This window comes from Macaca thibetana, chromosome 2 (assembly GCF_024542745.1).
Source record: "Macaca thibetana thibetana isolate TM-01 chromosome 2, ASM2454274v1, whole genome shotgun sequence".
Classification (NCBI taxonomy): domain Eukaryota; kingdom Metazoa; phylum Chordata; class Mammalia; order Primates; family Cercopithecidae; genus Macaca; species Macaca thibetana.
The window spans coordinates 36,417,683-36,442,008 of NC_065579.1; the positions used below are offsets into that span (position 1 = coordinate 36,417,683).

A 24,326-nucleotide genomic window follows, 5' to 3' on the forward strand; every position below is an offset into this window, starting at 1 on the left:
TTACCATTTTTAATAGGCTTCCCAAAATCAAATTTCAGCTTCAAAATTGTTTTTTCTAACCTCTAACTTTGAGATGCTGCAGAGGGCCCCTAAAGCATCCAAAAGAGAGGTGAACAGAATTATTTGGCATGTTCAGTTACATGGGAAGCAATGTCAAAAATAAAAAAAAATTGATCTTCTTCAGGTTATATTTTAGTGAATAATATTAATATATGTTCCAAAATTGTATGAGATTTCTAAAATTCTAATATGTCTGAGTATATGCTATCAATCATAATTATGTAGACCACAGAAATAACTAAATTTCCTTGTCGATTATGTTTTTAACTATAACTATTTAAAGTCATTTCCACAGTTAATTGCTTAATACTGATGCAGTTTCTGAAAACTTCACAAGCATGCAAAGTCCTAGAATATGGTATCTTTTAGGAGATTCATAAAAGATTGGAAGGGACCCTAAAAAAGCACTCTTGAATACAGGTTTCTAATAAGTTTAGAATCATGTCATTTGAACTGGGTAAGAATTGCTGGAACTTTAATGAAAAGACTGACTGGGTTGTAAAACTGCTAATCCAACTAGAACAAAAATTAATTAAATACCAAGAAAATAATTTGCCAGATTTTCATGCTAAATTAGCTGATACTGAAACTGTTTAGATATACAATTTGATACATTCCATCATCTAAATCAAAATACCTATAATAACCTATCAGTTATCAGTGTTATGCACCTAATTTGGGGAAACAACTGGTATTCAAGAGGATATAAGTCTAATGTTAATTAAGCATGAACTCATGGAGAACCAGGATGGCCACCTTTTCCTTCCTCAGTCCTTAAAGCTTTTGTTAGTAAAATTTCTGCATTATATGACTCGTCATGGAAAAGATGAAATGAATATATTGATGTGGTGACTTATAAATTGCTAAAATAGTTTATAACAAATGTTTGGTCCCATATTTCTGGGAAAACAATAAAAGCTTCAGGTACATTCGGTCACCTGATGGGCCATTTAAACATTTTATAGAGGGATTTAATTCAATTGTTATTTTCAGTGCATGTTTTCTGGTTGTATAAAAGCTTTCCCATGCAAGAGGGCTGATGTTATAACACTAAGTTATTATGCCACCATGTATTTTCACAAGGTAAAGACAGCTTTTTATGGTTCACTAAGGACAATCAACTCCTTCACAACCTAGAACCCGAAGATTGGATCTTCTGAGAACATCAGATAAAGACTGTCCTTGCCATCCACACTACAGCAAAACTTCTGGACCTTGAACTTTGGGTTCATGATCTCACAACTGAGAAGAGTGCCTCCACACTCTTGGACCTGTACACCCATTGGAACCCTTAAGGTAAGGCTAACCAGGGAAGCTTCTCTTGAAGAAGAAGATGGCATCCTTGATGTGAACAGCTTTTCCCAAGATCATGAATCAAGACTTCTCTATTATCATGAGACTCTTATCTTTGAATATTTTTTCCTTGCTTATGCCTCTATGAAAAATAGAAGTGGAAAATGGATCTGTTGCGTACACTTATGGGGTATACTTTTATTTGTGAAGAATTTTGCAGCCAGCTTTAGGTCCCTTTTCCATGATTTGGAATAAAAGATGCAATGATTAGAAATCTATCCCTCATAATAGGCTCTATAGCAGTTTACTACAAAGGTTATGGATGCATAATAGACTAAATTCTCTTAAGAAAGTTATGCTAAATAATAGAATTGGCTAAACAGAAGAGTATCTGTGCAGCTGCCGGCACTCAAGGCCTATGGAGAAAACATCAGGTATTACCGAGATTCATTTGTAGCGAATTAATGAAGAGACTGCTTAGTTAAGTGAGTAGTCTCTTTATCTAGCTCATTCTTTCATCTATTTGAGTTTAGGAGGTTTGGTTTATGGGGACCCTGGATAAGGAGTGTACTCACAACTTTGGTATTATCCTCCTGATAGTCATAATAATAGTCTCCCTGGTGTGCTATATTCTCTCAAAGGTTTTAAATGTTTGCATACAGCCATCTCTAGAATGTCAAATGGTCTCTCTTAAACTGGAATGACAAGAACTGAAAGAAATGTGCGACTGTGAGGACACTGTAACCTATGAATGATGTGCTGAGACCAAAAACCCAAAATGTTGGTAACTGAGAGTGGTGCTAAGTAAGGCCCTAAGTTTTGGTCACACTCTAAGTTAAGTGAGAACCTGACCGAAAAAGGGAAATTTTTTTAAACAAAATTATGGGAGGCCATTTTTTTTTGGACTAAGCTCATGCACTAGGCCCCAACAGACTAAACCAAACCAAAATGGAGTCACCTATGCTAAGACCTTAAGCAAACACATAGATCCTAAAACAGACCACAGGCCAGGTTTTGTTTTTCTCCTACAAATCTCTATAACAAACATTCCTGATAGCATATGTATCCACCCTCTGAAGTTCCCATTAAATCTTTTAACCAAATTCATTTCCTCTCGCCAAAAGACCATAAAGCTTCAGATGATCATACAACAAAAGTTCCAGCCGGTTCCACCACCCCTGGCCATCAGGGAGCTACCCTGCCTTCACTAGACAGAGCAGGGTAGGAGTTCCGTGATCCTCAATAGGCAGGGACTACACCTCAAGGCAGCATGCAGCAGTTACAGGAGAAAGACCATTGGCCCCTCCACCTCCCATAAAGATTTATAGGGATCACATCTCTGGAGGAAATGAGGCAGAAGAATAGGATCTGGAGGCAGGGAATATACAGCAGATGCATGCTGACTTCCTAGAACTAAATAAAATGGAAACATTTCAGCTATCATGGGAAATGCCTTCTCTATTTACATAGGGCATACCCTGAGTAACCATTGGAAACCTCTAGAGGGTATTTAAACCCCAGAAAATTCTGTAACTGGGCTATTGAGCCCCTATGCTCAGGCCCTCTGCCACCCTGTGGAATGTACTTTCATTTTCAATAAATCTTTGCTTTTGTTGCTTCATTCTTTCCTTGCTTTGTGCATTTTGTCCAATTATTTGTTCAAGAAGCCAAGAACCTGGACACCCTCCAGTGCTAACACTAGTGTGCATATAGTGGACAAAATTAAGTCCTTATTTGAAACATCTAGTCTTCTAGATGTTTAGAAGTGCACAAAGTATGTTAAAAGTAGAGGTAGTAAATAACAAATTTTGTAGATACCCTTTTGCTTCTTATGAAATATTGTCTTTTGGAAATTGATCAAACCACTTCATATTATATTTATGCTGATTCAGGGAGGAAGGAGCAGAAGAAAGTGCAAAGGGCTTTATACCAGCGTGTTTACAGTATGACACAATTGACTATTGTCCCTTATATCTGCATTTCCTTTGACTTTGCTTTGTATATAAACAAACATTTACATAGCTTCAGGATTTTGAATTGGTAAATATTCATGATGTGTGAAAAAGCGTGATACATACTGTATGATCCCAATCGCATAACATTGGATGGTGTCCTAATTTATAATATCTAGTCTTTCTGGATGTTAAAGAGGTTGCCAGCATATAACAAAACTAGAGTTAGTAAACTAATACATTGAGTACACTTTATGTTAAAATTCATAGGAAAGATTGTTCTTAAAAACACTTCAAAAGTAGAATTGTTAAAATTCCCTCTAAGTATTAGAGATGTTTATACCTGTCCACTGGGTTGATAGAGGTAGGAAGGGGAAGGGTTCTAGGCCATGTTCCTATTTAGAAGACACATTCAAATTATAGCCTGTGCTTTGTATGTGCACCATTTATTCAATGCTACTGTGTATAAAGTGGAAAACTCAAGTCCTATTTAAAACTCCTAGTGTTTCTAGGTGTTTAAAATTGCACAATATAGATTAAAAATAGAGGGCTAAAGTAATACCCTTTATACATTTTTGTGGTGGTTGTTATTTCCTAGGACTGGTTGCATTTAAGAATGGAATTTTTAAACTTGATGCTGACTGTTCATTGGGTGGCGGCAGGCGGGAGGAGGAGGAAGTATGCAGGGAGAAGGGTTCTGGGCCCGTGAATTAGATTAGTTCAGATGGTCTAGCCATTGTTCTGTATGTGAATTTTAGTTAATATTGATGTGTTTTAAAGAATAAACAAGTCTTAATGCTCAAGGTAGTTTAAAAGTAGAGGTAGTAAAATATCCCTTTATAAATGTCCTTTTGTTAGTTTTTAGGAAGACCTGTCTTCTGGGAGTAACCTTTGTTAAAACACCTCTTGGAGCTAGACATAGTCCTGTACTTAGTCACTGGCATGGGAGAAGAGGAAGGGTGAAGGGAAGGGCTTTTCACTAGTATCTCCATATCCAGAAGATAGTTTGAGATGACAGCCATAGGTCTGTCAGCATTTTGGTAAAGTGCCCGCATTTATTGTGGACAGAGTTTATTTTTTGGAACACCTAACTTTTATGAATGTCCTGAGGTGACAATGTATGATTAAAAATAGAGCTAGTTAATTAGCCAATTTGTAAATATGTTTTTGTTATAATCGATAGAAAAGATGCATGTTGGACATGGAATTGTTAAACCACCACTGAGCAGTGTATATCAGGACTTGTTCATTAGGTTGGCAGCAGAGGGGCAAAAGGAAGTATAAAGGGGGGAGAGATATATGCAGACATACATTTACATTTTGATGATAGCCACTGATGTGTATGTGCATCTCTTTTGGCTGTACCATAGGAATACATTAAGTAATTCAATGAAAATATACCTTCTTGCTAATATTTTAATGGTATAGATCTGCTAATGAATTCTCTTAGAAACATACTTAGTGTATTCTGTTGCTTTATGTTTCATTTTAAATTGAACATTAAGGGAATGCAGTATTTTAATTGGAACTCTGCCAATGCTTTTATCTGGAGGTGTGATGCCATTTTTGTCTTTTATAAAATTTTTGTCCCAAGAAAGGCAGGATTATATTTTTTCTTAATAGATTGAGTTGGTGTAGTGTTTTCTTGACTATCAAAATACTCATATAGCTTTAGGATTTTGAATTGGTAAATATTCATTATGTGTAAAAAAGCATGACACATAAAATTGCATGATCTCAATCCCATAAATTTGGATGTTGTGTCTATACACACACAGGACCTAGAAGGACAAGTCAAACTGTAAACTGCCTGTGATTGTGGATGACTTTGCTCTTTGCTTCATGTGTTTTCCATTTTCCTAAAATGCACATGTTAGCTTTTAAAAAATAAAGGATATTTTAAAACCTTAAAAAAGATATGAACATTGTGATAACAGGCAAAAAATACTAGAGACAGTTACTAGATAACATACATAGAACCAACACACATCTAAAATAGGAAGCGACTCACTCATAACTAAAGAAATAGAATACATGAGAACATGCATTTTTTTTTAGATCAGCTAAAGTTAAAAAACTGCTAACATGCAGAGGTGGGAAAGGAACAGAGAAAACGGTTACTGTTACTACTTTTGATGTGACTCTAGATTGGAGAAATCTTTCCCTAGAGGGACGTTTTGCCAAATCTATTATCCTTCAAATGCATATGTCCTTTATTCTCGATTGCACTTCTACGAATATATCCCACGGAAGTACTCTCACAGAGTGTTTATAATAAGGTAAAAAAAATATGAAATCCTAAATTTCCATCATTAGAGGACCAGAGTAATTTAGGACATATCTCAACACTGGGATACCTACCCCGCAGCATTTACAGAGAGTGCAGTAGAGCTATATGAACTGCTGGGGAAAGGTGGTTCAGTAAAACAAGTTTCATAATCAGATATATAGTATATAATCATATATTTGAATAAAAATCATGAACATATATGCTTGCGTGTGTGTGAAAGGACAGTTACATATAAGCAGTAGCCTTGGAAGGACAGAGAACAAAATAATCATTTTAATTTTGCATTTTTATATACCATTCAACTTCTCAAAATGAAGATCTATTACCTCAATTACTTTTTTCAAGTGGCTCTCAGGGAGAAGTTAAATAGTAAAATAATCTGAATTTTGCAATTCCTGGTATTATGCAATTGTGTATTTTAAGGTCTAAGGAAAGTATGCCCAGATAATTCTACAAAGGTCCCAGCTAGATTCTGTTAATATCAGGAAGGATTTAAAGTAGAAGAGGCCCCTTCTGTGTTTAACAGACAAAAAGTTATACTTGAATGTGAAGGAAAAAGTGCCATTGGGTGGAAAAGGCTGGGAAAGATGAACAGAAGTGAGTGGAATGTTCCCTTGTAGAACACCATGGTGGCTCTTCTCGTCTACATCACTGTAACACCAGCATGTGCACTTCCACATGCCAGTGAGCAGTAATGACAGCACGCTTTGAGTAAAGCCAGGACAGCTGTGGCTGACACCATTTTCCTTCTTCCCCCAGGAGAGAACCTGGAAGTGTGGCACGGTTCCTCTGTAGTACCAGGCTGCCTGTGACTGAGGCTCAGGGCTGTAATCTGGCCTGGCCTTAAATCCTCCTCCTTGGTCTCAAAAGGATAAGGCATCATTTGTTCACACTGTGCTGCTCCATCAGCAGATAGGGACCACCCAGGACCTCCAGGTGTTTCCTTCCAAGATCAAGGCATTTAAATAAGTGCAAAGTGGGTGCCTGCTAAGAGCCAGCAGTTTTGGTATAGAGCCAGATCCTCCCTATGCCTACACCTGAAGAATGGATGATTACATTGTTACAATGTATGCTGTGGGACTGTCCACAGTATCAGAGAGCTGAATAAGCTTAGATATGGTGCAATCAAGTGAGCAAGTCAGCTCTGAAGTGAAGCTCTTTGTCAGGACCTCTGGTGTTTCCAGTAGACTCACCTTTCTCCCCTTCTGTCCTTTAAGAGACAGGAGGGAGCTGCCCAAGCTGTCTGGCCAGATGTCTGGACAAAGTGTGATTGATGGATGTGGGCGACTGATCCTACTTATATCTGACTAAGAATATTGAATGATGTTAGAGAAAATCCTAAATGGTGCCTCTATTCAAATGTAATTATTATTATTATTTTTTTTTTCAGACAGAGTCTCACTCTGTCGCCCAGGCTGGAATGCAGTGGTGCAATCTCAGCTCACTGCAAGCTCCGCCTCCCGGGTTCATGCCATTCTCCTGCCTCAGCCTCCCAAGTAGCTGGGACTACAGCTGCCCACCACCATGCCTGGTTAATTTTTTGTATTTTTAGTAGAGACGGGGTTTCACCGTGTTAGCCAGGATGGTCTTGATCTCCTGACCTTGTGATCTGCCCACCTCAGCCTCCCAAAGTGCTGGGATTACAGGCATGAGCCACCATGCCTGGCCTTCAAATGTAATTATTCTTACCAGCAGATCCCACTTTCGAAGAAGCTAAAATTAGAAATTAAATTTGTTAGGCTAGGGTGACACATCCCCAAACCCGCTAAAGCAGGGATGTGAACCAGGAGGGTGTCAGACAGGAGCCTGGGGTATGGCAGAGGACACAGTAGGCCTGGGATCATTCATTCAACAGTTGACCAGTGCCTCCCATGAGCCAGGCACTGTTCAGGGACCGGGAATACAGAGGTGCGTACTATAATCTCTTTAAAAATAATGTGTTCATTTGTATTTACTGCTCTTATCCATACAGCCTTCTTATTAGTACATATGTACAGAGGAATGTCTGAAATATTATTTATCAGATATTATAGGTAGAAAAATGGAGGTGATCTGTGGCTTTCATTATTGCTTGAGTTTTTAATGTAATAAGCATGTGTTAAATTCTGTTTTTAAAAATCCTCTAAACATTTTTTTTTAAAGCCATAGCAGGGGAGTCCCATGATTGGTATCCCTAGGTCTGAGGTATGTTCCATTGTACATTGGAGCTTTGGGGAGCAGATGGAAGAAGGTGTCTGGTGAGTGGGACATTTTAGTTTATGGAAGAGAAGGAAAAAATTCCCTGACTATATTGGTTTCATTGTAACTCTCCATCTGCTAGTGGAATCAAGAACTAAAAACTTACCAGTGGGCAGCAGTCAGCATCGCATGTCTTTCCTTTGCATCTGTGCCCACAGAGCTCCTGATGAAGATGGGTGAGTACAGGGAAGCAGCTAATCTCACCCCTGCTGCTCATTCCTGAGAATGGGGGTGCTCACTTCTCTCTGAGTGTGGGAGTTGTGCACATTTCTTCTGCCCAGGAAACATACTGAAGAAAAAAAGTCTGTTTTCTTAAACCTTCTTTCTTCCTTTCCCAACTTCACCACCACGGCAGCCCTCTTCCATTCACATAGCTCTGATCGAATATTCTCAGAGAGTTAAGACAGTTAGGGTTGGAACTCTCTGTGTCTGGCCCTTCCTTCTTCCCTGCATCTTTAGTCCCCAGTCAGGAGGTCTAATGGTAATATCCAGTGATTTTTCTAAAGAGGAATCAGTGATTATATTATACAAGGGGTGTGTGTGTGTATGTGTGTTTTGAGTGGTGAATACAGAGCAGGGGTTAGGACCATAAGAAATAAGAGAAATGGAATGTGGCATGACTGCTGCCAGTTCTGATAGTTTTGAAATTGGCAATTTAAAATAAAGTAGTTGGTTTACTTACTTAAGCCTCACATCTTAACCATCCTTCCTTGATCTGGAGTTCCTATCACCTACCTTTATCAATAAAAATGCCTTGAAAATGAATCCTACTGTGTTAAAGCATACAGTTAAGTAGATAGAAGCCCATTGCCTGGGATGAAGTCCCAAGCCTGCTCATTACTATATATCCTTAGGGAGGTTACTCAACCCTGCTTCAGTTTCCCCTCTGTAAAGTTAGAAAATGAGTCAGTGTGAAAATTAAACAAATTAATACATTAGGCAGGGCGTGGTGGCTCATGCCTGTAATCCCACCACTTTGGGAGCTGAAGCAGGAGGATCGCTTGAGCCCAGGAGCTCAAGACCAGCCTGGGCAGCAGAGAGAGACTGTGTCTCTACAAAAATAAAAATAAAAAAACTACCTGGGCATGGTGTTCGTGCCTGTAGTCCCAGCTATTCGGGAGGCTGAAGCAGAGGATCACTTGAGCCCAGGAGTTCCAGGCGTGAGCCATATCATCACTGCACTCCAGCCTCAGCAACAGAGTGAGACTCTGCCTGAAAAAAAAAAATAAATAAATAAAAGTATTTGGAATGATGCTTGGCACCAGGAAGTGCTCATTAACATTAGAAACTATCTTCATGCCCCACTGTCTTCCCCATACACCATAGTCTTGCTTCCATCCCCACACTCCCCCATCTCTTGCTTATCCCCTTGAGCTCAGACTCATTCAAAGCCTCGTCAAAGGAGTCTCTCTGCTACAGAAGATGCTACTGACTACTTATAGGACATGTCTGTTTTACTCCTGTGCCACTGACTCTTCCTTCCTAGGCTTTTTTGTGGGTTCCTTTCCTCATTCTTCATGCTCTCCATGATTTTAATGACCACTTATTTATTCCTGACTCCCAAATGAAAACCTAGTGTATACTTGTGGAACTTTATGTTTACTCATCACTTGCTTGACAAAAGTTTTTAGATTTCCCAGAAGCACCTGAAACGCAACATATAGAAAAGAGACAGTTTTCATTCTGGCTACTCTTACATTGGATCCACAGCCCCAAGCCCCCTACCATTGAGGTCCCTAATTCATTTAATGGCTTTCTCATCTTCCTAGTCACCCACACCCACCACCTAGGATGCAGCCTTGATAACATTCCTTTTACTTAATTCACAATATCCAACTAATCACATCCTATGTATTTTAACTCTCAGACATCTCTCAAATTTGTGCCCTCATTTTCATACCTATTTCTGTCTCTGTATTAGATTCTGAGCATCCTTTGCCTAAATACTGCATCTTTTACCTAAATGCTCTCAGCTGGTCTCTCTGCCTGAAGTTGTTTTTTTTTTTCTCTCTCTCAAGTGTTAGTTCTCCATAGATCTGCCAATTATCTATATCACCCCAAATGAAACTTCTTACTGCATTCTGGATAAACTCTAAAATCTTCAACATAGCACACAAAATCCCTTCTGGTCTGATTCCTGCCAATCTTTCTAGCTTCATCTCCTGTCACTCCTACTTAAATGACTGCTCTAATCAATATTTATAGATTTTATAATTGATGATTTGGCATCCATTCATCACCAGGCCAAACTAACAGCCAACATTGTTTACATTTCCCCTGTGGCCTGGCTTTTGAGGGTGTGCCTAAATCATATTACAAAGCTTCCTAACACAACCCTTAACATCTGTGTTTCACTTCTTGCCCAATCAAAAATGTCTCTATCTAGCTACTTGCTGACACATTAGTAATAAAGGCAGAGTCCCAGTTCCTCTCTTTTTTTCTTTTTTGGAGGCAGGGTCTAGCTCTGTTGCCCAGGCTGGAGTGTAGTCGCATGTGATCACAGCTCACGGTAACCTGGAATTCCTGAGCTCAAATGCTCCTGCCTCAGTCTCTCAAGTAGCTGGGACTGCAGGCATATGCCACCATGCCTGGCTAATTATTTTTTAATTAAAAAAATGGTTTTTTTTGCAGAGACAGGGTCTCACTATGTTGCCCAGGCTGGTCTTGAATTCTTGGCCTCAAGTAATCCTCCTGCCTTGGCCTCCCAAAGTGCTGGGATTAATAGCTGTGAGTCACCAGGTCCAATGCCAGTTCCTCTCTTTTTCCTTGTCCCTGTGCACGTTGAGGTTTTGTGTGGCCCTGAGTGTTATCAAGCTAAATGACAAGCAGAGAGGGAGGCTCTAAAAGAAAATAACATTTATTCACGAGTAGGCATTGCAGTGGGAATATGTATGCCATTTCACCTATGTGCACATTCAGGGAGGTGTAAAGGAAGACAAAGATTTTTAAAGAAAAAATGAGTCAGATTCCATAACTGTTTTGAGATAATTATCCTCGGCTACAAGGATCAAACAGCAAGGATAGCATCAGTAATAGGCTGGACAGGCAGTTGCTGGGTAGCTGTCCTCACAGACATATTTTTTGTGTGTAAGGTTGCGATGCCCTTTGTGCACGGTTGTGGTTTTTGCAGTCTTCTGTGACAGTTTTTGTGATCAGGCATTAGTGCATGAGAACCCTCCCTCCACGGCCTTTCACCAGCTCCATTTTTCTGATTTAAATAAATAAATAAATAAAGTGACTCCATTTTGATTCTGACAACTTTTTCAATGGCAATGTGGAACTGTAGTAACTTTTTTCAATCTTTCAGTGACACTGACATCTTCGTGTCTCTACTGAGTCATACAATTAAATTAAATCATGTGTACATTTTAAAACAATGACAACCTGTTTAATGACAGAGACTGTGAACTGGGACCATCGAGGTTGGCCACTTTTGGTGTTTTATTTGGGCCACAAGTTTTTGAATGCTTTCAATTACCTACCAAAATTTCAAAAGTGGAAAACTTCCCATAAAAACCTGCCTTTATTGCTTCTCTTGAAAACTGGAAGAACTGGCCACCTAGGTCCCACAACACCTACCTGGCTGAATAGGGTCGGCCCCACTTTCAGCAGAAATAACCTCTGCAGTTTTCAACAGCCCCAGCTCTCCTGGGCGTTGACTTTCCTAGTTGCTTCCTTTAATGCAGACGTTTGAGTTTGCAGCCCTAGATTGACAGTGTAGGGGCACTGAATTAGTTAGCTTTCCCACGCACATCATTTCTTATACTCATTTTCTTCTGCACAGCACCTCTTTTTCCTTTAACCACTCGCACATGCTAACTCGTTCTTCAGGACTCAGTTCGAATTTCCAGAAGCTTTTCTCTGAACTCATGATGGACTCTGCGTCCCATTATGTATTCCCGCATCGCTCCGCGCATCCATCTGGCACATCCCTTGCCACATTAAATTAAGATTAAATGTTTGTAGGATGCTTGAGTTCTTCACAAGTCTCACGTCACTTAGCGACGGTCAGGAAATCCTCAGTGGTAGTTTCGGGAGTCATTCATTTTATTGATTTCATCATTCTTTCAACAGCCATAACGTACGTGACGACGACTGACTCGTATCTTCAAAGATGTGTGTGTCCCTCGACCAATAACCTGTCTGCCCCTGTCGTTCTGCAGGAGGACCGAGTACCAGAGAACTACAACTCCCATCAGGCACTTGGGGATCACCGCGGCTGAGGGCGAGACTAAGGCTTAGGAACCACCATTCGCGTGAGGCTCTGCTCCCTGCGCCTGCGCAGAGTGCAGGGCCACGTCGCTTTTGCGGTACCAGAGACCACGCGTCTCATCCATGGCTTCCGCGGACTTGCGCCGGGTGGCAGATGGCGGCGGTGCTGGGGGCACCTTCCAGCCCTACCTAGACTCCTTGCGGCAGGAGCTGCAGCAAACGGACCCAACGCTGTTGTCAGTAGTGGTGGCGGTTCTTGCGGTGCTGCTGACGCTAGGTAAAAGGCGGCCGGTGGTTATGGCGGGTTCGGGGCGGGCAGAGGTCCGGGCTGAGAGAGCGCCTTGAGGGCATCAGGAGGGTGAGACCCACCCAGTCTACACCCCACCCTCTCGCCTGAAGCAGCGGCAGCAGCGGGGCGTTAAGGGAGATCCCGGGCGACCCCCGGAGTTACATCCTGGTCTTTGGGGCGCGGATTGCTCTTCGTCATCTTCCCTGTCGTGCTTGAGTGCGCTCGCTATTCCCCACCTTCCGCTGTTCTCAGTGCAAGGATTCAGGGTCTTGACAGCAACTTTCAGCCTATACCAAGGTAGTGAGGATCGCACTTGAGTCCCCAGTCAGAGTAAGGAGTGCAAAGAAAAGTTGACAGTTGACACGCCCGGCTCAGTGGGCCCCTAACAACAGCAATAGTAACCATTATGATAAAAGTCAGTTCCAGGTGAATGAGGTGTTTCATCACAGACTTCTGTGAATTTCCCCACCCCAGCCATGCACATATACTGATTGCCAAGGCGTAATTTCTGTTGTTTTTCTTTCTATTCCACAGTCTTCTGGAAGTTAATCCGGAGCAGAAGGAGCAGTCAGAGAGCTGTTCTTCTTGTTGGCCTTTGTGACTCCGGGAAAACGTTGCTCTTTGTCAGGGTAAATGATTTCATTTACACCCCTGTTAAGCTTAATAGAAAATTGTATAGCATCCCAGTATTCCTGTCATCTCATGGTTTATTTTCTAAAAGAAGCTGATGCTGGTAAATTTGAGAGTTACCAAATTTACTTGACTTACTTGGGAGAACAGAAAGACTCTTAGAAACCCATAATTGAGAAATGTTGATCATTTTTCCTCTTTTTTCTTTCTTTTTTTTTTTTTTGCCCTTGCCAGATGCTGATATTTAGTCTTTATCACATTTAAGGGTTTTATTTAATTAGTTTCATTCCAGAATAGCAGAAAGCACAGAAGCCAGTGGTCTACAGTTTATCATTCCTTGGTTAACAAATTCTTATGAGAGTTTATCAAAGACACTTTTTCACAGGATGATCCTTCTTTGACATAGTGGGCTAGTTAGCTTCTTTTTACTAATATTTATTTTTAATACATTTAGTATTTTTAATAGTGTGTTTTAACATGGTGAATAGGAGAGGTTTTCTGCTTTTTAACTTTTCTTTCTGAGAGTATAAATTATTTCCCTTCCATTCAAGAAATAGCTCAAATCTTTTTTTTTTTTTTTTTTTTTTTTGAGGCAGGGTCTCGCTCCAATGCCCAGGCTGGGGTACAGTGGCGAGATCTCCGCTCATTGCAGCCTTGACTTCTGGGACTCAGATGATTCTCCCACCTCAGCTTCCGAGTAGCTGGGACTACAGGCGTGCGACATATAGCCTGTCTAATTTTTTATATTTTTTGTAGAGATGAGATTTCGCCACATTGCCCAGGCTTCAAATCATTTTTGATGGTTAAAAATCTTTACAGAAGATTGGGAAATTTGGCCACTAACTGTCTTTTGAGAATAATGTTATTTTTATACCATTAAGGAGTAAAATTTGCAATTAATTCGATTTTTTTTTCTACAGGTAAAAAATATTAATATGGTCTTTTTCACCTATTGCAAGCAGCATTCATTTACTTAACCTTACACCTGGGAGACTTAGAATAATATAACTCAATTTTGGTTTGCTATTAAAATGTTGAATATCTCCCATCTTGTTTTTTTTACAGTTGTTAACAGGCCTTTACAGAGACACTCAGACTTCCATTACTGACAGCTCTGCTGTATACAGAGTCAACAATAACAGGGTAAGATGTTTGTGGAGTTTTGGAGTCTGACAGTCTTACTTTACTGTGGTGTGTCAGTTAAGGACATTTTTAGGATGAGTTCATCTGAGGATGTAAGTACCATTTGTAGCTTATTTTTATGGAGAAACATATTCTTTGTGACAAATTCTGCTCTTGACAATCTGTACAGTAGATTTAATCATGCCCTCCTCTGCATTGTTGTACCTTAATGTACAGTAATGTTATATCACATTTTATTCTTATTTTTTGTTTCTGTGTCTTCTTTCCAACTTTACAGTGAGTTCTTAAGAGTGGGCATTAAACCTTTTATGTTTTGAATAGGTAATACATGCACGTGGTACAAAAATTCAAAAGGTTAGAAAGGATATTTGGTGAAAAGTAATTTTTGCTTTCCGTTCCCCACTACCCCGTCTTCTCCTTAGAAGCAGTAACTTACTTTTTTTGTGTGTAGCCTTCCAGATGTTCTGTGCTTATATAAACATGTCTGTATATCCTTTATTGTTTTTTCTTTTTAAATACTGTTCTGCCCATTATTTTTTTTCATACAGCTGATACGACTTGGGCTTTTCTTATTCTCCTATATTTGTATACGTAGTACCACCTGGTTGGTTTATGAGCTGCATAGTACTCCACTCTGTTGCTATACCACACAATTAAATTCTTACTTAATCAGGACCGTGTTAATAGACATTTAGTTTTGTTATCATAACCTTTGTTTTTACAAGCAGTGCTGCAATGGATATCTTGCAGAGTATATAGGAGTATATTTCAAATATAAGGAATCACGGGTCCTGGCTTGGTGGCTCATGCCTGTAATCCCAGCACTTTGGGAGGCCGAGGCAGGCAGATCACTTGAGGTCAGGAGTTCAAGACCAGCCTGGCCAACATAATTAAATCCCGTCTCTACTAAAAATGCAAAAATCAGCCTGGTATGGTGGCGGGTGCCTGTAATCCCAGCTACTCGGGAGGCAGAGGCATGAGAATCACTTGAACCCGGGTGGTGAAGGTTGCAGTGAACCAAGATTGTGCCACTGCACTCCAGCCTGGGCGATAGAGCGAGACCAAACGAATTGTAATGCGTAATAAGTTTGTTTGTTTATTTGCTTGTTTTTGAGAAACAGTCTCACTGTGTTGCCCAGGCTGGAGTGCAGTGGCGTGATCTTAGCTTACTGCAACCTCTGCCTTCGGAGTTGAAGCGATTCTCCTGCCTCAGCCTCCTGAGTAGCTGGGATTATAGGCACCCACCATCGTGCCTGGCTAATTTTTGTATTTTTAGTAGAGATGGGGTTTCACCATGTTGGCCAGGCTGGTCTTGAACTCCTGACCTCAAGTGATCCTCCCACCTCGGCCTCCCAAAGTGCTGGGATTACAGGCGTGAGCCACTGCGCCCAGCCATGTAATAAGTTTTGGTGAGTGAGTGGAGTGAGGGCTGGTTGGAGGGTGTGGGTGGATGGATAGATGGATGAATTAGAATTGTGATTTGAGACCTTTTCTTCTTCTCTTTGTCTTCTTTCCCCTTTCTCAGGCCTCCAGAATTAAAGATTGTAAAGAAAGATAAAGGGACATATTTGTAAATATCTTAGAGAGAGATATATATTTTTTTCAATGATGACACTCTTTGTGGCCTAGACCTTTCTAAACTCCCAAGGATTCAGATTTTGAAATTCCAGGTTTGGAAGGTCATCTGGTACCTGCACTAGATTTTTAACGTAGGATATTCTAGGATACACTTTAGATCTGTACCTTCTAATATGCAGCCAATGGCCACATGTGACTGTTGAGCTATAAACTAGGGCTAGTCCAAATTGAGGCATGCTATAAATGTGAAGTACACACCAGATCTTGAAGACTTAGTATGGAAAAAAAGAATGTAAAGTATCATTAATACTTTCTTTTTTTCATTACATGTTAAAAGGTAATATTTTGGATATATTAGATTAAATAACTATTAAAATTAATTTTACCAATCTCTTTTTACTTTTTTATTATGGTTACTGGAATATTTAGAATTACATATGTGGCTTCTGTTAGTCTATATTTCTATTCTATCTCTATTTCTACTGAATATTTAGAGCATTTTTCCCTTCCTTCTTCACTCTTCCTCCTACCCCCTTACGTTTTCGATCTCATCTCTTTAGACAATAATGTACCTAGTAATGTATCTTCCGAATTGCTTAGGGTATGTGGTGTAGTGTTGCTTTTGAAATGGAGCAATAAGTCCCAACCTGGGGTCTCCAGACTCTTAACAGTCCTTAAAAAAAAGAGAGGGACTAATAAAAAACATTTATATTTGTCTATAAAGAAATGCACAGGCTATGTGAAAGGTAAGGTCATAATAAACCCAGCTGGAATTGTGTTAAACCTGTACAGATTGTCTGCTTCTGAACTGTGGGTATGGTTGGCTGTGGATAATGTAGAACATCTAAGAAATGATCAGTGGGTCTGCTGCATGTACCAGGCCACATCTGAGAGTCTTATTGTTGAGCACAGCCACAATTGCACTGAATATAAGCTCTATTCCCATTCCAGGCCTTGACCTTATATTCAAGAATGGCGGCCTGGAATGGTGAATAGAACTTACTAGGGTGCATCATAGATTTGCTCAATAGGGGCTCCAGAATTGATACAAATACTGATCGAGTTGGAACAAATAAATGATGTGTCTGGAAGATAAATATTTTAAAAATTAGATTAAGCGTGGAAATGATTAAAGTGTACTTTGTTATAAAGATTGGAGATCCCAGTAAGAGTAATAAGCTCTATGAAAAATTGTAAGTTCTTATATTACATTATTAGTTTATGAGTATTTGTTACTGTTTTCACATTTTTGCTTATATTCATACTGTACTCCTACTTTGCTGTACTCACACTGGTTTATCTCCCAAGCTGACTCAGGTAGATCATGCTTCCCTGACACCCCCAGACAGGCTTCTCCTGTACCCTCAGAACATTTATCAACGTTCCCATTTTATATTTATGTGTAATTTTACTTTATGTTCACCTTTCTCATAAATTTTGCTAGACCAGGAACTGTGTCTTTGGCCACTGTTACATCCCCAGAACGTTGACTAGTGTTTTATGAGTAGAAGATGCTCTGTGAACATTTGTTTGATTAATTGATTAGGTACCAGTCTGGTAGCCAAAATATGATACTAAAGGTTTATACTGTGAACGTGGAACTCTACTGAAACATTAATGTTATTGCTGCTATCCCCAGGGCAATAGTCTGACCTTGATTGACCTCCCCGGCCATGAGAGTTTGAGGCTTCAGTTCTTAGAGCGGTTTAAGTCTTCAGCCAGGTAAGAAGGAAAGAAGTGAAATGGGCTTGTCTAGGTCTGTATCTGTATATCAAAGCCACTCATGTGATTTGCTCTGGTGGTGTTTGGGAGGCAGCTTGGTATCCTTTGGTAGGCCTTGAGGTGACCTTGGGGTCAGCCAGTTCTGGCTTGCAAGTCCACCTTCACCTGGATTATGAGGATTTTTTGGGATTAAAATGCTTAAAAAGTGTTTTTTAGTGTTTAGGAAATGTTAACCCTTGTCATTGTTACTAAATGTTTGCATTTATTCTGAAGATGAATTTAATAATGTATATGACTATTAAAATCTGAAAAAAGAATTTTAAGGCTGGGCTGAATCCTAGAAGTTATTAAATGCCAACATCATTTATATATATAGTTTTTGGTTTTTTTTGAGACAGAGTCTCATTCTGTCGCCCTGGCTGAAGTGCAGTGGTGTTATCTTGGCTCACTGCAACTTCCACCTCCTGGGTTCAAGCGATTCTCCTGCCTCAGCCTACTGAGTAGCTGGGATTACAGGCACACGCCACCACACCCTGCTAATTTTTTATATTTTTAGTAGAGGTTTCACCATGTTGGCCAGGCTGGTCTTGAGCTCCACTGGCCTCGGCCTCCCAAAGTGTTGGGATTACAGGCGTGAACCACTGCGCCCAGCCCATATATATTCTCAAAACCTAAAATTGATGTTTCAAGAAGTACAGAACAGTATTTCCATATTTCTTTTAGTGTGTGCCCTGGTGTTATTGATTCTTAAGTTCTTCCCTAAAAGTCTTATGCTGCAGTTTCAGATGCTTCTTTTTTGGTCTCTAACATTAATAAAAACTGAAGAGGAAATCAGTATGCCACATTTCACTGATTTGAAGACACATTTTATTATCTCTGAATTTGGAATATATCTTACAGTTGATGGTGTCATAGTTTAATTGGCAATATTTTCTCTTAGCAGTCCCTAAAATAATGTCTTTTAATTGGCAGCATTTTAGTTTTGATGGAATGAAGTAGTTGATTCTTTGCCTTTTATTGAAGATGGCTAGACTGAAATTTCATTATTGCATCTTTGCCCACAAGATGGTGGTGATGAACAATTTGTCACAGATAAGAATGTGATTTTTATTCCTTGGATAATTGAGACAAATCTAGAACTGGTAAATTTTGCCATAATTGGGTTTTTATTTCCAATTAATTTTTTTTCTTTTTCTATTGCCAGTTCTAAATATTTTATGATTTGCAGTATAACTACTCTGTGATTCATGTATTTTGGGTAAATAAAACATGCAAAATATGAAGATAAAACTTAGTTCAAATACATTATAATAATGATACATGCAAGTTGAAAAGACATTTACTATATTGGTATGTGACTTTTTAAAATTCTGCTGTCTTGCTTTGCCAGGTTTCCCTAGTGGCTATTTTCCCTCTCCTGATTTGAACATATGCTATTGCTGTTCTTATCGTCATCCCCTCCCCCACTTTTAAAACATTGCTTATTTGAGTGTCTGAAACCAATAATAGCAGTTTCCTTTTCCTGAACCTGAAACACTCCAACTTTGATCTTCCTCACATCTTCCTTTTATTTATGTTCCTTTTTAACCCCCAACCATACTTTTTTTTTCTCTTACATTCAGTGATAAGAATTACCAGGATGTTATGTTTATGGTCTTTTGCTCCCCATTGCTTCTTGAATTTTACTTCTCTTTAGATTCAGTTTTCTCTCACTGAGTATATCTTTTAGAAGTGTTTCCAGAGAGGGTAATGAGTAGTCAAATGTTTTCAGTCTTTGTTCATTTGTATCTCTATTTGGCCCACATTTTGGAATGACTGTTTTAGCTGAGTGCAGAGTCCTGGGTGGCAGCCGCATGACTCCTGACATCATTCATCTGTTGCAGATGAGAATGCTGTTGCCAGTCAGTCTAATTGTCATCTCACTGTAGTAAGTCTGCCTGATTTGACCTATCCAGGGATAGATTTTCTTCTGTTTAAGGATGGATTTAGCTTTATCATTCTTGGAATTCGGGTGTGCTGTTCCAGACCAAAGATTCTCCTCAGTTTTGGAAAATTCTCACCATCGTTTCTCCAGGTAGTGCTGTTTCCCCCATTATCATTTCTCACGCTCTGGAAATCTTATGAATGTTATTGAACCTTATTATTCTGCCTTTCTTATTTCCTCTCTATCATATCTTACAAATCTTTCTACCTCGCTTATTGTAAGATTCCCTCAGATTTGTTTTCTAGTTTATTATATTCTTTTCAGCTGAGCATAATCTCTGCTTAACTTTTCCATTGATTTATTAATATCATTTACTATATTTGTCTAAAATACTTACCTTTTCAAACCAGCCTGTTTCTTTTTATATTATTTTATTCTTTATTGTAGTTTGTAGTATTTTCTTAAATAATTTTAAACATTTACTTTATAGATAGATAGCTTTATTATCCTAGTTTTGGGGTGCTGATTATTCTCTTTGGGGTGCCAGTTATTCTCCTTCATAATTATTTTCTTCTGTGCCTTGTAATTTTTGATCCAGAACCTTTCTTCAAGAGTGACACATCATTGATATTGTGGTTGGTCTTCTTTAATCCTGTAGGATATGAAAGCCTTGCTCCATAAGCAGTTCATAATTCCTTCTGTTGGGGCCATAGGGCTTCAATAAGTCTGGCCCAATTTTTACGTAAACCTTTCCCCTTGCAGGTCTTATACCTGGAGACTATAAATTCATACCCTGCATCTGTGGGAGGCAGTGGAGGCCTGGTGTTTCTAAGGGAACTTTTTTTGCAAGCCCCGACCTCCCTGAGACTATTTTAAGTTGTAGGCTTTGTACAGGGCGTTCGGTTCTAGCTCCCTAGCTGCGTGTTGGCCATTGCATGTCTCTTATCTCCACCTGGGCATTCAAACCCTTGCCCATAAGGCTGGTATTTTGTTGTTTTTTTTTTGAGATGGAGTCTCGCTTTGTCGCCCAGGCTGGAGTGTAGTGGCATGATCTCCGTTCACTGCAACCTTTGCCTTCTGGGTTCAAGCAACTCATCTGCCTCAGCCTCTCAAGTAGCTGGGATTACAGGCTCCCGCCACCATATCTGGCTAATTGTTATATTTTTAATAGAGATTGGGTTTCATCATGTTGCCCAGACTCGTCTCGAACTCCTGACCTCAAGCGATCTGCCCGTCTCAGCCCCCCAGGTGCTGAGATTACAGGCGTGAGGCACCACACACCCGGCCCCCTAAGACCTGTTGTCTACCGTTTCCCTGGGCTGCTGCACTTTAGCTTTGATATTTCTTTTTTTCTGTCACATGAGGGGTCCCACTATGGCTGTGTTAAGTGACGCCCTACCTGGTCACTGTGCTTCTAGTTCAAGCGTCCTCTAAGATTGCTTTGTCTTCCATTTATGCACCAGTATTCTTCATAAGACAGAAAAGCATGAACTCCACAGGTCGTTGTGTCACACTTCGCTGTCTGACTCGGTTCTCCTTCATTTCCCCATCTCCCTGTGCACCAGCTTACCTTGACTTCCCCAGGGAATTTGTTTCGTGTATTTGTGCCTTGAACATACTGTAGACTGAGTATCCCTTATCCATAATGCTTGGAACCAGAAATGTTTTAGATTTTAGATTTTGGATTTTTGGATTGGGGATACTCAACCTGTACTTTCCAGACAGTCTGTGACCCAATTTTTGGTCTAAGATTCAACTCAACTGTTACATTCTCCTTAAAGTTACCTTTGACCTGGTCTCATTTAAATGATCTTTCTCTTTATTCCTGTTACACGTGTGCATAGTTCTGTCTTGGCATTTTTCTATGGTTCTCTATATGATGATTTGTCTTGGAGGACAGGCATCATTTCTTACTGTCTTTTTTCAGCTTCAGTCATTGATACACAGTAGCACTCAATAGTTCCTTGTTAAATGAGGATTTGTGTTGTATGATAACATATGCACAGACCTGCATGTGTGTCTGCTGAGTGTTAATCACCAAGACTGACTTTGAAGAAATTCAGGATAGTTTTTCAAGATAATGATGTCCTGTTACATGTTCACGTGCCAGTTTTTTTTTTTTTCTTCCACCAGGGCTATTGTGTTTGTTGTGGATAGTGCAGCATTCCAGCGAGAGGTGAAAGATGTGGCTGAGTTTTTGTATCAAGTCCTCATTGACAGTATGGGTCTGAAGAACACACCATCATTCTTGATAGCCTGCAATAAGCAAGGTGCCGTCATGTTTTGTTGCAATAATAATTGAGTTTTTTGGGGATTGCTGCTACTAAGAATTATTTCCATTATTTACAGTTGTTATTGAGGATGAGAGATAATTGCTATAAAGAACTATAAATTGAAGGATTTTTAATCTTAAAATTTATTTCTACTCCTACCTTTTCACCAGTCTTCTAACCAGAAGACCAAGGAATGACAACCAAGAGACTGCTAAATGATTTTTCTTTGATACAGTGTTTTTTCCAATTATAAATTATTTTACCTTACCAAGTTAGGTTCATCAGATTGACAATATGTGATATCAGATGCACAGTTTTGAAGGAGGGAGTCTCTGCTTTCAAAGAAGTTTAACAAGTTTACTGTACAGCACATTTTTTTCCTTTTTTTTTTTTTTTTTTTTTCGAGACAGAGTCTCACTCTGTCACCCAGGTTGGAGTGCAGTGGCACGATCTTGGGACACTGCAAACTCTGCCTCCTGGGTTCACGCCATTCTCCTGCCTCAGCCTCGCGAGTAGCTGGGACTACAGGCGCCCACAACTGCGCCCGGCTAATTTTTTGTATTTTTAGTAGAGATGGGGTTTCACCATGTTAGCCAGGATGGTCTCGATCTCCTGACCTTGTGATCTGCCCGCCTCGGCCTCCCAAAGTGCTGGGATTACAGACATGAGCCACCATGCCCAGCCAAACCGCAGGTCAGCAGCACATTTTATCAAGGGGAGTTTGCTGAAGTTGTTTTCTTTTAACCTGATAACCATTGAAAACTTTCCAGTAATCCCCAATAAAACTGGGCTTCAGTTCGGTGACCTGTACAATAAGATAGACTGGTAGATCTCTTCAGGTCCCTTTCAGATCTGAAATTCTGATTCTATGACGAGTCCAAGGCATTTCTCAGAAGTGACCAGTTAATATTGATAATGCCTTATCAGGAATGCAGTTATTAGCATCATTACCTGACCTCTTTATTTCTCTGATTGAGTATAAGGAAGGGAGTTATTGTTTATTTGCCATGGGCTTTGTGCCAAACCAGGGCTTGTTTCTTACCTTTAGTACACTTAATGCTTTAAATGTATCATCTTAGTATCAACTGGAAACATGCTAAGTTGACTTTTAAATGACAGGTAGGGCATTGTCTTTTGGTGTGTGAAGGCACTTCTCACAATCACAGCACTGGTAGGTTTTCTTTCTGTTAAACTGACTAAACTTACATGTGCATTGAATTGAAAGGTCTGTAAGGTATGAAGAACTTTAGTGAAAGCTAAAGTCAGTTTTAGGGTCACCAGCATAATATGTTTATAAGCATTATCTTGGGAAAGCCCCTAGTGCAAGTATAAAGCTTACTTTGATAGAGAAGGAACTAGTAAAAAAGGTATTTTTTTTAAAAAAAGAGAAAAGAAACTTGCTGGTTTAAGTAGGAATTTTCCTTCTGTGTAAGAAGTCTTGGGAAAAAACCCATTCTCATTTAAACTACAACAGTGTCTTTATTTCTTTACAGATATTGCAATGGCAAAATCAGCAAAGTTAATTCAGCAGCAGCTGGAGAAAGAACTGTAAGTGTGAAAGAGGCCTGTTGGTTAATTATATATCTTAACACTTAGACTGTAAGCAGCATATGCACGTTTCTTTTGTTTGGTTGTATGTGATTATCACAATTATAGACTGAAGATTAGTGTGATACATATTTGTTAAATAATTTACAAAATAATGGAATCATAGAAACTTACTGGGATGCTTATATTTTACAATTTCATGGAAAGATTTTTTTGAAACCATAAACTCAATGTATTTTACCATTGTTACTAAATCATTCATAGTTGAAAGGTTTTAGAAGCTAAAACATTTTACATGCCAACTTGAGAATGGTGTTATTTCAGTGAGTGGAAGTGTTTGTTCACCACTCAATAATGCATGTGGAGCGGTATTTAAGGATGCATGTAAATAATAAAAAATAAAAACTGAGAATCAGGAAAAAAGAAATTAAAACATTTAAAAGCCACTTTGGAAATTATTATTGACAGAATAAGAACAGAACACCGAGGAAGACTGCAAGTCTTTGATACTATATTGTAGCTTCTTAGATTATTAAAGTACTTGGCAATATTATATATCCTGCTTTGAGTGTTTCAAAGTTTATAAATTGAGCTTTTGAATTTTAAGGCATCTAGCATGTCTTCTGTGTTATGCCAGTTTGTAAGAGCTAGCCAAAAGCTGGCTTAGAAGAAGTGATCAACATTTATAGTAAAGCAAGTTATGTTTTCCTATTGCTTTTGTGTAAGGCCTTGAAAAGGATCTGATGAGGAAAAACTGTACAAATTCAACTTTTAGAATCTTGGCTCCTCACTATGATTTACTGACTCCCTTATTCATTTAAGAAGCACCTGTAGTGCATCTAGTAGATGCCAAGCCTGCAGTCGGGAGCAGCTGTAGGAGGAAATGTGTTCCTGTACTCAGGAGCTTAGAGTCTAGTAGAATCTAGTCAGCTTCGGGCATTGGCAAACTCCTGCCTGGGCTTGCAAGCCAAGAGTAAATCGACATTTTTAAAGGGCAGGTAGAAAACAGAGGAAAAATATGTGACAAAATATTTAATTTCTGGCTCTTTGCAGAACAATTCTGCCGGCCCTGCCTATGCCATTTTCAGTGGTTCCTTTCCCTCTGGAGCTGCGAGTTTATCACCCTGTCCTGGGCTCTTGATGCTCACTCTCTTGGATTGTATCTATTGCTTGC

The 24,326-nt window shown here is 39.5% G+C and overlaps 1 protein-coding gene across 4 annotated transcripts in view; it reads left to right on the top strand.

The window, feature by feature from the left end:
* Positions 1-24,326, top strand: part of SRPRB (SRP receptor subunit beta) — a 35,811-nt gene that overhangs the window by 8,187 nt on the left and 3,298 nt on the right. The window contains exons 2-8 of one of the 4 annotated variants that reach the window (XM_050779656.1): positions 1,173-1,356; positions 11,997-12,322; positions 12,869-12,963; positions 14,030-14,107; positions 17,325-17,407; positions 21,465-21,601; positions 23,098-23,152. In XM_050779656.1, the coding sequence (XP_050635613.1) occupies positions 12,169-12,322; positions 12,869-12,963; positions 14,030-14,107; positions 17,325-17,407; positions 21,465-21,601; positions 23,098-23,152 (602 nt within the window). In that variant the 5' untranslated portion in view covers positions 1,173-1,356; positions 11,997-12,168. Of the gene's footprint in view, positions 1-1,076; positions 1,357-11,996; positions 12,323-12,868; positions 12,964-14,029; positions 14,108-17,324; positions 17,408-21,464; positions 21,602-23,097; positions 23,153-24,326 lie in introns of those variants that run through there. The other 3 variants (XM_050779658.1, XM_050779657.1, XM_050779659.1) reach the window with 3 other exon arrangements.